Here is a 13,174-nt window from a genome sequence, read left to right on the forward strand (position 1 = left end):
TAATGCAACCCCATGCCATCAGAGATGCAGGCTTCTGAACTGAGCGCCGATAACAACTCGGGTCGTCCTTCTCCTCTTTAGTCCGAATGACACGACGTCCCTGATTTCCATAAAGAACTTCACATTTTGATTCGTCTGACCACAGAACAGTTTTCCACTTTGCCACAGTCCATTTTAAATGAGCCTTGGCCCAGAGAAGACGTCTGCGCTTCTGGATCGTGTTTAGATACGGCTTCTTCTTTGAACTATAGAGTTTTAGCTGGCGACGGCGGATGGCACGGTGAATTGTGTTCACAGATAATGTTCTCTGGAAATATTCCTGAGCCCATTTTGTGATTTCCAATACAGAAGCATGCCTGTATGTGATGCAGTGCCGTCTAAGGGCCCGAAGATCACGGGCACCCGGTATGGTTTTCCGGCCTTGACCCTTACGCACAGAGATTCTTCCAGATTCTCTGAATCTTTTGATGATATTATGCACTGTAGATGATGATATGTTCAAACTCTTTGCAATTTTACACTGTCGAACTCCTTTCTGATATTGCTCCACTATTTGTCGGCGCAGAATTAGGGGGATTGGTGATCCTCTTCCCATCTTTACTTCTGAGAGCCGCTGCCACTCCAAGATGCTCTTTTTATACCCAGTCATGTTAATGACCTATTGCCAATTGACCTAATGAGTTGCAGTTTGGTCCTCCAGCTGTTCCTTTTTTGTGCCTTTGACTTTTCCAGCCTCTTATTGCCCCTGTCCCAACTTTTTTGAGATGTGTTGCTGTCATGAAATTTCAAAATGTCTCACTTTTGACATTTGATATGTTGTCTGTTCTATTGTGAATACAATATCAGTTTGAGATTTTGTAAATTATTGCATTCCGTTTTTATTTACAATTTGTACTTTGTCCCAACTTTTTTGGAATCGGGGTTGTAATTAGCAGTTGTATATACACACTCGCCGGCCACTATAATAGGAACTTGTTGATTGTCAGATCCCTGTTCTTGGCTGCAGGAGCGGAACCCAATGTGTTGTTCTGTCTCTGTTGCATGCTGAGATGCTTTTCTGCTCACCGCGGTTGTAAAGAGTGATTATACGAGTTACTATATCCTTCCTGGCAAAAAAGCTCGAACCACCTCGAATCTGTCCATTTTCCTCTGACCTCTCTTATCAACAAGGCGTTTGTTTCTACCCACAGAACTGTCGCTCGCTCAGTCGATTTTTGTTTTTCGCACCATTCTGTCTGTGCGTGAAAACCCCAGGAGATCAGCAGTTTCTGAAATGCTCAAGCCAACACCCATGCCACAGTGAAAGAAAGTCGCGCACAATTTTTCCCATAAAGTGGCCGTAAGCACATAACGGGTATAGGTTTTTCTCCCATTTTTGCGTCAACCGAAGTTGTGAGCAAGGAACGAAAGAACGTCTGATCACAGGCACCATAGGGTTGGTCCGAGGAATCATTCGAGCCAGATGTTTGGGTTTGTCGCCTTACTGCATGATGTCTAATCTGCACAGAATTGAGAAGAGACATCGTTTTTGAAAGCGTTAACATTTTATGTTGAAATTTCATCTGAAATCTGTCGGTGTTATTGGCAGGGAGTTGCGAAGAGCCACTGGTGGATCTGTCCGAGGTGCTGAAATCAGACACCGAGCTCTTGGGAATGTTGTCTGATAACATGGGCAAACAGAGCGAGGAGTCTGGTAGGCCAATCACAGTCACTCTGACATCATCGCATTACTGCTGTAGCTGTGTCCAGCCGAGCGCTTTTGTTTTCCTCCTTCACTCGCTCTCACTCAATCTGTTTTGGGTTCTGCATGCATTCCGATCATTATACTTCTGATTCACTTTGAGTTACTTTTAAGTTTTTTCTCTCTGTCTTTTCTATATCTCATTTCTGTTTATTTCTCACTCATTGTGTTTGGTTTGGGTCCCTGTAGGTCTTGATTTTTGCCCTTTCCAGGTTGACTGCTCTCCCTCTCCGTTTGGTAAGAGCCTCAAAGCCCAAATCATGTTTTCCAGCTTTTTTTTTTTTCCTAAGATTTGCTTTTCTTGATTTGCCTACCGTACAATGCCTTTGGCTCTGCATAACCTTCCTGAGATTAGCATTGTTTGTTCAGTTACAGCTGCTGTGCTGATGCTAATTTCTGATTGTACCCTTATGAAACTTTCGATGTTATGCCAGCCTCAAGCTAACATTAGCATATTTCTCCATGCTGCTGAGATGCACTGTGTATAGTATTTCTCGTGAAAGACACCGATATAATATGCATGTTAAATATATGATGTACGTACGTCAGGCTCATAATTAAGTAGAGGGCAGAAAATCTTGTGTCTTTATGGTTTGTAAGTAGCCTGGGGGAAAAAAAAACAGTATTTGGACAGTAAAGTCTGGAAAATATGGTATATAAGTAACGTCATCTGTAAAATACAGCTTGTATGTTGTCATCTGGGAAGTAAGGTTTTCAGACGAGATGGAATCTAAATAGTACTGACTGGTAAACACAAGAAGTAGAATAGTCTGCAAAATACAGAATATAAGCAAAATAGTGTGTTTAAACAATATGGAAGTAGTATCATCCAGAACATGGTGTGTAATTTCAATCTGGAAGCTAAGGTATGTAAGATGTATAGTTTGGAAACTCCAGTATCGAGTTAGTATAGATCAGGGCTTTTCAAAGTGTGGGTCGCGCCTCCCCTAGGGGGCGCCAGAGTTCTTCGGGGGGGGGGGGCGCAACGTGAGGAAAAATAAACCAGAATAAGTTACTATTGCGGACATTTAGCGAACTTCAGCTAGCCTTTGCCAGAGACAAAATGGATCGATTTTTAGTACCTAAAGCTACAGTGAGTGAGGAGACAAAGTCTGGGCCAAGCAAACAAAGAAGGAAGTATGACCACAATTATTTAAAGTTTGGATTTTCATGGACTGGATCTGAAGATGCTCCACTGCCACAGTGTGTTGTCTGCCAAGAGGTGCTAGCTAACGATGCTATGAGATGTTTTAAAAAAGCACAGATGTTTAAAATGTGTAAAAAAAGAGGTTTTAAAAAAGCACGGATGTTTAAAATGTGTAAAAAAGAGGTTTTAAAAAAGCACAGATGTTTAAAATAGCACAGATGTTTAAAATGTGTAAAAAGAGGTTTTAAAAAGCACAGATGTTTAAAATGTGTAAAAAAAAAAAGAGGTTTTAAAAAAGCACAGATGTTTAAAATGTGTAAAAAAAGAGGTTTTAAAAAAGCACAGTTTAAAATGTGTAAAAAGAGGTTTTAAAAAGCACAGTTTAAAATGTGTAAAAAAGAGGTTTTAAAAAAGCACAGATGTTTAAAATGTGTAAAAAGAGGTTTTAAAAAGCACGGATGTTTAAAATGTGTAAAAAAAAAAAAAGGTTTTAAAAAAGCACAGATGTTTAAAATGTGTAAAAAGAGGTTTTAAAAAGCACAGTTTAAAATGTGTAAAAAAGGTTTTAAAAAAGCACAGTTTAAAATGTGTAAAAAAGAGGTTTTTAAAAAGCACAGATGTTTAAAATGTGTAAAAAGAGGTTTTAAAAAGCAGCACAGATGTTTAAAATGTGTAAAAAAGAGGTTGTAAAAAGCAGCACAGATGTTTAAAATGTGTAAAAAAGAGGTTTTAAAAAGCACAGATGTTTAAAATGTGTAAAAAAGAGGTTTTAAAAAGCAGCACAGATGTTTAAAATGTGTAAAAAAGAGGTTTTAAAAAGCAGCACAGATATTTAAAATGTATAAAACAAGATGTTTTAAAAAGCAGCACAGATGTTTAAAATGTGTAAAAAAAAGAGGTTTTAAAAAGCAGCACAGATGTTTAAAATGTGTAAAAAAGAGGTTTTAAAAAGCAGCACAGATGTTTAAAATGTGTAAAAAAAAGAGGTTTTAAAAAGCAGCACAGATGTTTAAAATGTGTAAAAAAGAGGTTTTAAAAAGCAGCACAGATGTTTAAAATGTGTAAAAAAGAGGTTTTAAAAAGCAGCACAGATGTTTAAAATGTGTAAAAAAAGAGGTTTTAAAAAGCAGCACAGATGTTTAAAATGTGTAAAAAAGAGGTTTTAAAAAGCAGCACAGATGTTTAAAATGTGTAAAAAAAATAGGTTTTAAAAAGCAGCACAGATGTTTAAAATGTGTAAAAAAGAGGTTTTAAAAAGCAGCACAGATGTTTAAAATGTGTAAAAAAGAGGTTTTAAAAAGCAGCACAGATGTTTAAAATGTGTAAAAAAAAAGAGGTTTTTAAAAAGCACAGATGTTTAAAATGTGTAAAAAAGGTTTTTAAAAAGCACAGATGTTTAAAATGTGTAAAAAAAAAAAAGGTTTTAAAAAGCAGCACAGATGTTTAAAATGTGTAAAAAAGAGGTTTTAAAAAGCAGCACAGATGTTTAAAATGTGTAAAAAAAAAGAGGTTTTTAAAAAGCACAGATGTTTAAAATGTGTAAAAAAGGTTTTTAAAAAGCACAGATGTTTAAAATGTGTAAAAAAGAGGTTTTTAAAAAGCACAGATGTTTAAAATGTGTAAAGAGGTTTTAAAAAGCACAGATGTTTAAAATGTGTAAAAAAGGTTTTAAAAAAGCACAGTTTAAAATGTGTAAAAAAGAGGTTTTTAAAAAGCACAGATGTTTAAAATGTGTAAAAAGAGGTTTTTAAAAAGCACAGATGTTTAAAATGTGTAAAAAGAGGTTTTAAAAAGCACAGATGTTTAAAATGTGTAAAAAAGGTTTTAAAAAAGCACAGTTTAAAATGTGTAAAAAAAGAGGTTTTAAAAAAGCACAGTTTAAAATGTGTAAAAAGAGGTTTTAAAAAGCACAGATGTTTAAAATGTGTAAAAAAAGAGGTTTTAAAAAAGCACGGATGTTTAAAATGTGTAAAAAAAAGAGGTTTTAAAAAAGCACAGATGTTTAAAATGTGTAAAAAAAAGAGGTTTTAAAAAAGCACGGATGTTTAAAATGTGTAAAAAAAAAAAAAAGGTTTTAAAAAAGCACAGTTTAAAATGTGTAAAAAAGAGGTTTTTAAAAAGCACATGTTTAAAATGTGTAAAAAGAGGTTTTAAAAAGCACAGTTTAAAATGTGTAAAAAAGAGGTTTTAAAAAAGCACAGATGTTTAAAATGTGTAAAAAGAGGTTTTAAAAAGCACGGATGTTTAAAATGTGTAAAAAAAAAAAAAAAGGTTTTAAAAAAGCACAGTTTAAAATGTGTAAAAAAGAGGTTTTTAAAAAGCACAGATGTTTAAAATGTGTAAAAAAAAAAAGAGGTTTTTAAAAAGCACAGATGTTTAAAATGTGTAAAAAGAGGTTTTTAAAAAGCACAGATGTTTAAAATGTGTAAAAAGAGGTTTTAAAAAGCACAGATGTTTAAAATGTGTAAAAAAGGTTTTAAAAAAGCACAGTTTAAAATGTGTAAAAAAGAGGCTTTTAAAAAGCACAGATGTTTAAAATGTGTAAAAAAAAAAAAGAGGTTTTTAAAAAGCACAGATGTTTAAAATGTGTAAAAAGAGGTTTTTAAAAAGCACAGTTTAAAATGTGTAAAAAAGAGGTTTTTAAAAAGCACAGATGTTTAAAATGTGTAAAAAGAGGTTTTAAAAAGCACAGATGTTTAAAATGTGTAAAAAAGGTTTTAAAAAAGCACAGTTTAAAATGTGTAAAAAAGAGGTTTTTAAAAAGCACAGATGTTTAAAATGTGTAAAAAAAAAGAGGTTTTTAAAAAGCACAGATGTTTAAAATGTGTAAAAAAGGTTTTAAAAAAGCACAGTTTAAAATGTGTAAAAAAGAGGTTTTTAAAAAGCACAGATGTTTAAAATGTGTTAAAAAAAAGGTTTTTAAAAAGCACAGATGTTTAAAATGTGTAAAAAAGGTTTTAAAAAAGCACAGTTTAAAATGTGTAAAAAAGAGGTTTTTAAAAAGCACAGATGTTTAAAATGTGTAAAAAGAGGTTTTAAAAAGCACAGATGTTTAAAATGTGTAAAAAAAGAGGTTTTAAAAAAGCACGGATGTTTAAAATGTGTAAAAAAAAAAAGAGGTTTTAAAAAAGCACAGATGTTTAAAATGTGTAAAAAAAAAGAGGTTTTAAAAAAGCACGGATGTTTAAAATGTGTAAAAAAAAAGAGGTTTTAAAAAAGCACAGATGTTTAAAATGTGTAAAAAAAAGAGGTTTTAAAAAAGCACGGATGTTTAAAATGTGTAAAAAAAAAAAAAGGTTTTAAAAAAGCACAGTTTAAAATGTGTAAAAAAGAGGTTTTTAAAAAGCACATGTTTAAAATGTGTAAAAAGAGGTTTTAAAAAGCACAGTTTAAAATGTGTAAAAAAGAGGTTTTAAAAAAGCACAGATGTTTAAAATGTGTAAAAAGAGGTTTTAAAAAGCACGGATGTTTAAAATGTGTAAAAAAAAAAAAGGTTTTAAAAAAGCACAGTTTAAAATGTGTAAAAAAGAGGTTTTTAAAAAGCACAGATGTTTAAAATGTGTAAAAAAAAAAGAGGTTTTTAAAAAGCACAGATGTTTAAAATGTGTAAAAAGAGGTTTTAAAAAAGCAGATGTTTAAAATGTGTAAAAAAAAAAAAAGAGGTTTTTAAAAAGCACAGATGTTTAAAATGTGTAAAAAAGGTTTTAAAAAAGCACAGTTTAAAATGTGTAAAAAAGAGGTTTTTAAAAAGCACAGATGTTTAAAATGTGTAAAAAGAGGTTTTAAAAAGCACAGATGTTTAAAAGAAAAAAATAAAAATGCGTACAACAACCTTTTTTTTTTTTTAAATACGAATGGAACATTAAGTTTAGCAACAATAAAAATTGTAGGGGGGGGGGGCGCTGTTATTTATTTGCTCTCTGAGGGGGGGCGGACTCTCCCACACTTTGAAAACCCCTGGTATAGATTTATTATTATTATTATTATTATTATTATTATACTCCTGTGCCGAAGGAGGGGGGTTATACTGGTTATCTCTGTTTGTTCTTCCGTTCGTCCGAAACACCCTTTTTCTCAGCAACCACAAATCATAGCCACTTGGTACGAATCTTCAGCTTGGGGTTCTATATCGTGTAGACCGTTTTCAGGTCTGTCGCACATCGACTTCCTGTTTACTGACAATGTATTCATGAAACATATTGGGTGGGTTTACAAAACTTTTGTAACACTTTTTTCTCAGCAACTACAAATCACAACTGCTTGATATTTGGTACCGAGCTTCAGCTTGGGGTTCTATACCATGTATACCGTTTTCGGGTCTGTCGCACATCGACTTCCTGTTTACCGACTGAATGTATTTATGAAACATGTAGGGTGGATTTTGACGCTATTTCAAGAAGCAAAATGCTATTTCAAAAATGTTCACGGTCGATCTTTGTTTAAATAAATTTTTGATAGTGTTTAGATAATGTGGTCTGGTAATACAATGGTCCAGAAAGTCTGAAATGTAAGTTGGGTAGGTGGTTTAAAAAAAAAAAAGGTCCGTAATTAGTCTGGAAAACAAGATATTTTGGAAACTGGTAAGTAAGTGGCATAGTTGGATAAAATTTATCTTTAAGTAGTATAATATGGAAAAAATGAAACGTAGATAGTATAGTCTTGTGAGTATCATATGACCCCTACAGACCCACATGCATGCTCTGAATAAAACCATTGGGAAAAGTCACGTGACTGAGCAGATATGGATTTTTGAAAAAGTCGTATGCGGCCCCGGACTCGTTTCACTCGCGTCCGCCGTTTTTATTTTGCTCTGAAAAATGAGAGACACAGCTGAGCACAGTGAAAGTGAATTTTATCATCTGGATGATTTCAGACATGGACCGAATTGAACACGCTGAAATTGTCGAAGAAAATGTGGGGAAAAAAGCTCTTTGAGTGAAGAAATTCACTTGTTTATACAAGGACAACAAGAAGAAAGCACTGTTTATATAAAAAAAAAACAACTCCGCGTGACATGAATGTTTTCTAAAGATTTCTTACTGAAGTTTAGGAGGAAAGAGAGATAACGGTCATCCTCTCTAAGGAGCTCGACAGCTTGCTATGTACCGTAGTTTCTGTATACAAGCAAATAAAAAGGGAACTTTAGACGACGAACCTGACAGTGTCTTCCTTTTCGCAAAGTATTCAACGCTACAACAGTAAGATGATAAACATCCTGAAAGACGAAGACTTTAAAAAGTCCAGGGAAGTGTTACTTAAAAAAGGTCATATGATAAAACGCTTACTGACTGAGTTAGGTCGGGCCGGATGGGAAAATATTTGACTTGAGGTCCAAATACAAATGCGCTCGGTCCGTACAAATGACCAACAACCAAATATTTTCCCGTCCGGCCCAAAATGCCTTATTTTCCAGATTTTATATTATATATACGTATTTTAAAAATCTATGTTTGGAAGTGTAGTGTGGAATACACAATATAGACAGTACAAGCTGATAACTACACGAAGTAGTATGGTCTGAAAAATACAATGTTAGGGGTCATCCATAATTTATCATTATCATGAGTCTACAAAGAGTAGACTTTTGAGCAACCCCCCTCCCTCCTCCCAAAAGTGTACATTAGCGGACAAAAAAATGATGGATCTATGTGGAATAGGAATTCAAAATAAAACCATGTCTTGTCTTACTTTTTATTAAAATCGGATGACAGGACAATACAAAGATTCACAAGAGAAGAAAAGAAGACACAAGACGGGTCCAGAAGTTTTCATAGAAAGCAGGCGATTCTTTTTTCAGTCCCCCCAGGATTCCGCGGGCTTTTTTTGTGATTATTGCGGGCTAAAACGTCTGATGTTGCGGGTGGTTTTCAAAAAAATTGCGATGAAAGTTGCGGTGTTTTTTAGGTCTTTGTTGCGATTACATTGCGGGAGGAAGTGAAAGTTGCGAGAAATTGTTGCGATTTTCTCTTTTTGTGATTAAAATTGAGTGATATGTTAAATATTAAGTTATTACTGAAAAACTATTGATTAAAAAAACAGACACTGAGAAATGGTCCTATAAACAACTTTACCAATATAAAAAATTACCAGGACTGCAAAAATGCAGAAAAATAGGCTTTACTTATCCAAATGCACCTGTTGGTTCAAAAGTTAAAGTGCAGAGAACCTCACAGCACAACATGAAGTTACCTTAAAATATAATATAAATGCCTCAGCTTTCATGTAAGAAAAAAAACTAATACTAGTACTGTGTGCAGGCAGTCTCTCCTGAAGACTAAACTAAACAATAATTATAAACTAATAAAATAAATGGCTCAGGCTTCATAGAAGAAAAAAACAATTTGAACAGAATCTCACGGTATGATGCTGAAGCTGCCTAAACAATGGAAAATAAAATACCATTTTGGCAAAAATGTTGGCATCCATTAATTTCTTGTATTAAGTAAAAAAAAATAATGTAAAGTGCGCACAGTCCTTCACTGTAAACATAACACACTTTCAGTAACAGAATTTAAGCCGATATAAACACTGACTCGCGCATGCTGCTTCTCTTGAACGTATACACGGAAGTAAGGCGGAAGGTAGTTTGTCGACGTCACCTCAAGACGACACCAATGATTGGTCAAATTTGCGGGAAAGTAGCGGTGATTGGATATAATTGCAACACCGCCCTGAATTCACGGGGATTGGTTGAATTTGCAAATCGCAACATCCTGGAGGGTCTGATTTTTGAAAATTAGGAACTGTCTTTTTAAGGGGAGCTGTTGCCTTTTGGCTTTGAAACGTTCGTTTTTGATTCTTTCCAAGCAGCCTGTCCTGCCCTAACTGCCTCCTCTCAGATGAATGCAGGAAGCAATAAACGTTTAAAAACTGCTCGTACTCATTTGAAAGTCTTGTGAATAGCGGTATTTCTGCTATTCACAAATTTATAAATGCGGTCAAAATCTGGGTCAGCCATTGTTGTTGTATTGAAGAAAGAAAGCGTGTAGAGCTAGCTGGCAAGACCGATGTGGCGCGAAATTTTTAACATGGCGGCCGCCGATTCGCACATTGACGGATCATCATCTTTTCATTTTTAAAAAGTGTACACCTGGTCAGTAACCCACTCCCCCCCGCGTACGGTTTGTACGATGACCCCTAAGTAGTATAGTCACGAAAACAACATGTAGGTTGTATCGTCGTATAATCTGGAAAATAAGGTATTTAGACAGCATAGTTTGAAAAATATGGGATTTAAATAGTATAGTCTGGTAATACGGTATGTAAGAAGTATGGTCTGGAAAAAACAAAATGTTAGTAGTACAGTCCAGGAAGCACAGACACATTTTGGAACCTGTGATTATATAGTACCGATAATTAAGTTATTCCACGAAATCGAGTTGTACATGAGCTGATAGGCAACGAGGCACGTAGCACCGAGTTGGCTCTCAGCCATGCATGACGAGATTGAGTGGAATAGCTGTTTTATTATATTCACTGAATTTTGAGAAAAAGAGCTTTATTTATTAATTTTTCAAATTCAATAAATGACAACTTTTATACAAAATGTCCGACAAAATAATTTCCGCTTAGAATGTAAACTAACCGGCAAAATGACAGGAGCAATTTGTGAAAAATGCGATAATAATAATTCTTGAAATATTAAAAAAATATACATGTTCTTACTTTCATTCCATATTTTGTTGCCTTTTATTTAATTTTTTGTATTTTTGGGGTTTTGTTTTCGAATAGTTTTATTTTGTCCTCGGTTGCTTCGTCAACACGCTCCGCCATTTTGTTTTTCTCTACTCACGGGATATGAGCTGATATCGTAGTAGTAGAGTAGCCAGTCGGAGCGCGCGATTGCTCATATCCAGCGAATGTGGAGAGAATAATATGGAATGCATATAGTACGGTCGGGTAAATAGATTAAATAAGGGGTACACACCGGCCACTTTAATAGGAACTTGTTCTTGCAATGTTCGTACAGGTCCTTAAAGTCCATAAAAGTCCTAAAAAAATGAATTTGTAAAATTAAGTACTTAATTATCCATAAAATTGATGAAAATCTGTTAGTCAATAAAAGTCCTTAAAAATCAGGGTTTTTTTCCGTCTCCCTTCTAATAACACATTTTTAATTTCCGAAAACGCTGTTCCCGCTGCCCCGATTCGCGCAAACGACCCTGTTTCACAGGCGAACTGCACTAGCGGTCAGGGGCTGAACAGAGTGTATAGTGGCGACCCCTGGTGTCTGTTTTTGAGAATAGCCCGGAACCACGTGGCGCTGTTCGGGATCAGTCCCGAACAGGGTCACGTGACTACTTCGTATCAGCTCGGTCGCCCGCCATTGATGCGTATTAATGGAAACATGGATTAACAAAACATACGACTTTGTCTGTCTATAACATGTATAGAAACATGCAGACTCATTAGAAAATTTATTCCATAACATAAGAATAGCAAGGGGGGGGGGTCTGGGCCACCCTGTGTCAATTTAATACTTTTAGTTTCAATTGTTCCTGAACAAAATGAAAATCTTGTGAAATAAATTTTACTCTAAATGGAATGTTCTTTATATTTTTAGCCACTAACCATTTCCTCACCCACCGTTGAGGTTTTCTTAAAATCGTTTTAAATATCAGACATATCAGGAATTGCTGCACTTGTTGCAAGATTTGGTCAAGAAAAGTCCTTTAAGAGTCATAAAGAAAACAAGCAGACGAAGAAGTGTGGGAAAACAAGCAAGTGATTGTTATAGTAGGCAATTTCACACCAGTCATATTCAGTTTTGGTCATTGGGTCCTTAAAAAAATGAAAATTGGTCCTTAAAAGTCATTAAAAAAGAAGCCTGAAAAACTGTGGGAACCCTGTCTTGATTGTAAGGCCGAATCCCATTTCACCCCTTGGACCAACCCCTTGGCCCTTCCCCTCCATTTTGCGCGTTCACGTGAAGGGGTAGGGGTATCCCAATCCCAGTTAACGCGGAGGGGTAGGGGAAGGGGAAGGGCTTCTGTACCCCTCCAAACGGAGATTTTCCTGGAGCTGACTCCGAACGAAGGGGTTTGAGTGATTTCCCACAATGCCATGCGGATTTCAGCGAGATTTCATGCGGATTTCAGAAAGATGGCGGTTCCCGCGGCGAAAAATTGTCATAAATGTATTTTCTCCATTATTTACGTGTTTTAAGTTGTTATCCAGAGGAAACACGCCGCTTGATTCGCTTTCGAGCTGAGAATGAGCAGCGATTTCTGAAATCCAAGCTGCTGCTAAAAAGCTTTGGGAGTGAGTATTGTTTTCGGTTGCTTGACTGCGTACGTTTTGTTCTGTTATTCTCGCTTTTATTGTTTACATGAGTGTTCTGACACCTCATTCTGTCGGATGTGGTGCACGAAGCGCCAAAGATATCCCATTCAGTGGTGTTAGTTAACAAATCACACCCTGCCAGCAGAGATTTCTGGTTCTGGCTCTGACTGTAGCAGCTGGTCGCAGCCAATGATGCATTTGGTCGCGTTTTGCTAACGTAAACGCTGACGGAGGTACGCGATGACGTATGCGATCGTTGAAGGGCTATCCCAATACGTAAGGGTTGAATTTCAAGCCCTATCCCTTGTAGCTCAGTTTCAAGGGGAAGGGCCAAGGGGGAGGGGGAGGGGTAGAAATTAGAATTGGGATTGGGCCTAAGATCCCTGTTCTTGGCTGCAGGAGTGGAACCCAATGTGGTGTTCTGTCTGCTGTTGCATGCTGAGATGCTTTTCTGCTTTTTGGTTGTAAAGAGTGATTATATGAGTTACCATATCCTTCCTGGCCCAAAAGCTCGAACCACCTTGAATCTGTCCGTTTTCCTCTGACCTCTCTCATCAACAAGACGTTTGTTTCCACCCACAGAACTGTCGCTCACTCACTCGCTGAATGTTTTTTGTTTTTCGCACCGTTCTGTGTTGTGAAAACCCCAGGAGATCAGCGGTTTCTGAAACACCTAAACCTCAATACTCATCTGGCTCAAACCAACACCCACGCCACAGTGAAAGAAAGTCAGTCACGCTTCACTGTGAGATCACAATCTTTCCCGTTCTGATGTTTGAACATTGTGAACGTTACCCGGAGAAACTTTATTGAATTTATGACGCACGAAGAAATTTACAAGCTGCGACCTGCGTTGACCTTGAAAATAATTCTCATTAGAGCAGAGCTGTCGCGGTTTTATCCATTCATTTCAACCAATGTACCCCGTCAGTCAGTTCAGCTTGATTTATGAAGGTACACTTCGCTTTCTCTTCTGCAACATTAATGTTCCCAAACGGTACGAC

General features: G+C 36.0%; 1 protein-coding gene across 10 annotated transcripts in view; it reads left to right on the plus strand.

Annotated features, from left to right (window-relative positions):
- The window catches only part of kmt2cb (lysine (K)-specific methyltransferase 2Cb), a 237,304-nt gene that overhangs the window by 164,882 nt on the left and 59,248 nt on the right, over positions 1–13,174 (plus strand). For 8 of the 10 annotated variants that reach the window (XM_060928213.1, XM_060928248.1, XM_060928223.1 and 5 more), the window contains 2 exons: positions 1,589–1,693; positions 1,931–1,978. The exons of 1 other annotated variant lie outside the window; for it this stretch is intronic. In XM_060928213.1, coding sequence (XP_060784196.1) covers positions 1,589–1,693; positions 1,931–1,978 — 153 coding nt within the window. The remainder of the gene's footprint in view (positions 1–1,588; positions 1,694–1,930; positions 1,979–13,174) is intronic. One more of the 10 variants, XM_060928267.1, reaches the window with a different exon arrangement.

This window comes from Neoarius graeffei, chromosome 1 (assembly GCF_027579695.1).
Source record: "Neoarius graeffei isolate fNeoGra1 chromosome 1, fNeoGra1.pri, whole genome shotgun sequence".
Classification (NCBI taxonomy): Eukaryota; Metazoa; Chordata; class Actinopteri; order Siluriformes; family Ariidae; genus Neoarius; species Neoarius graeffei.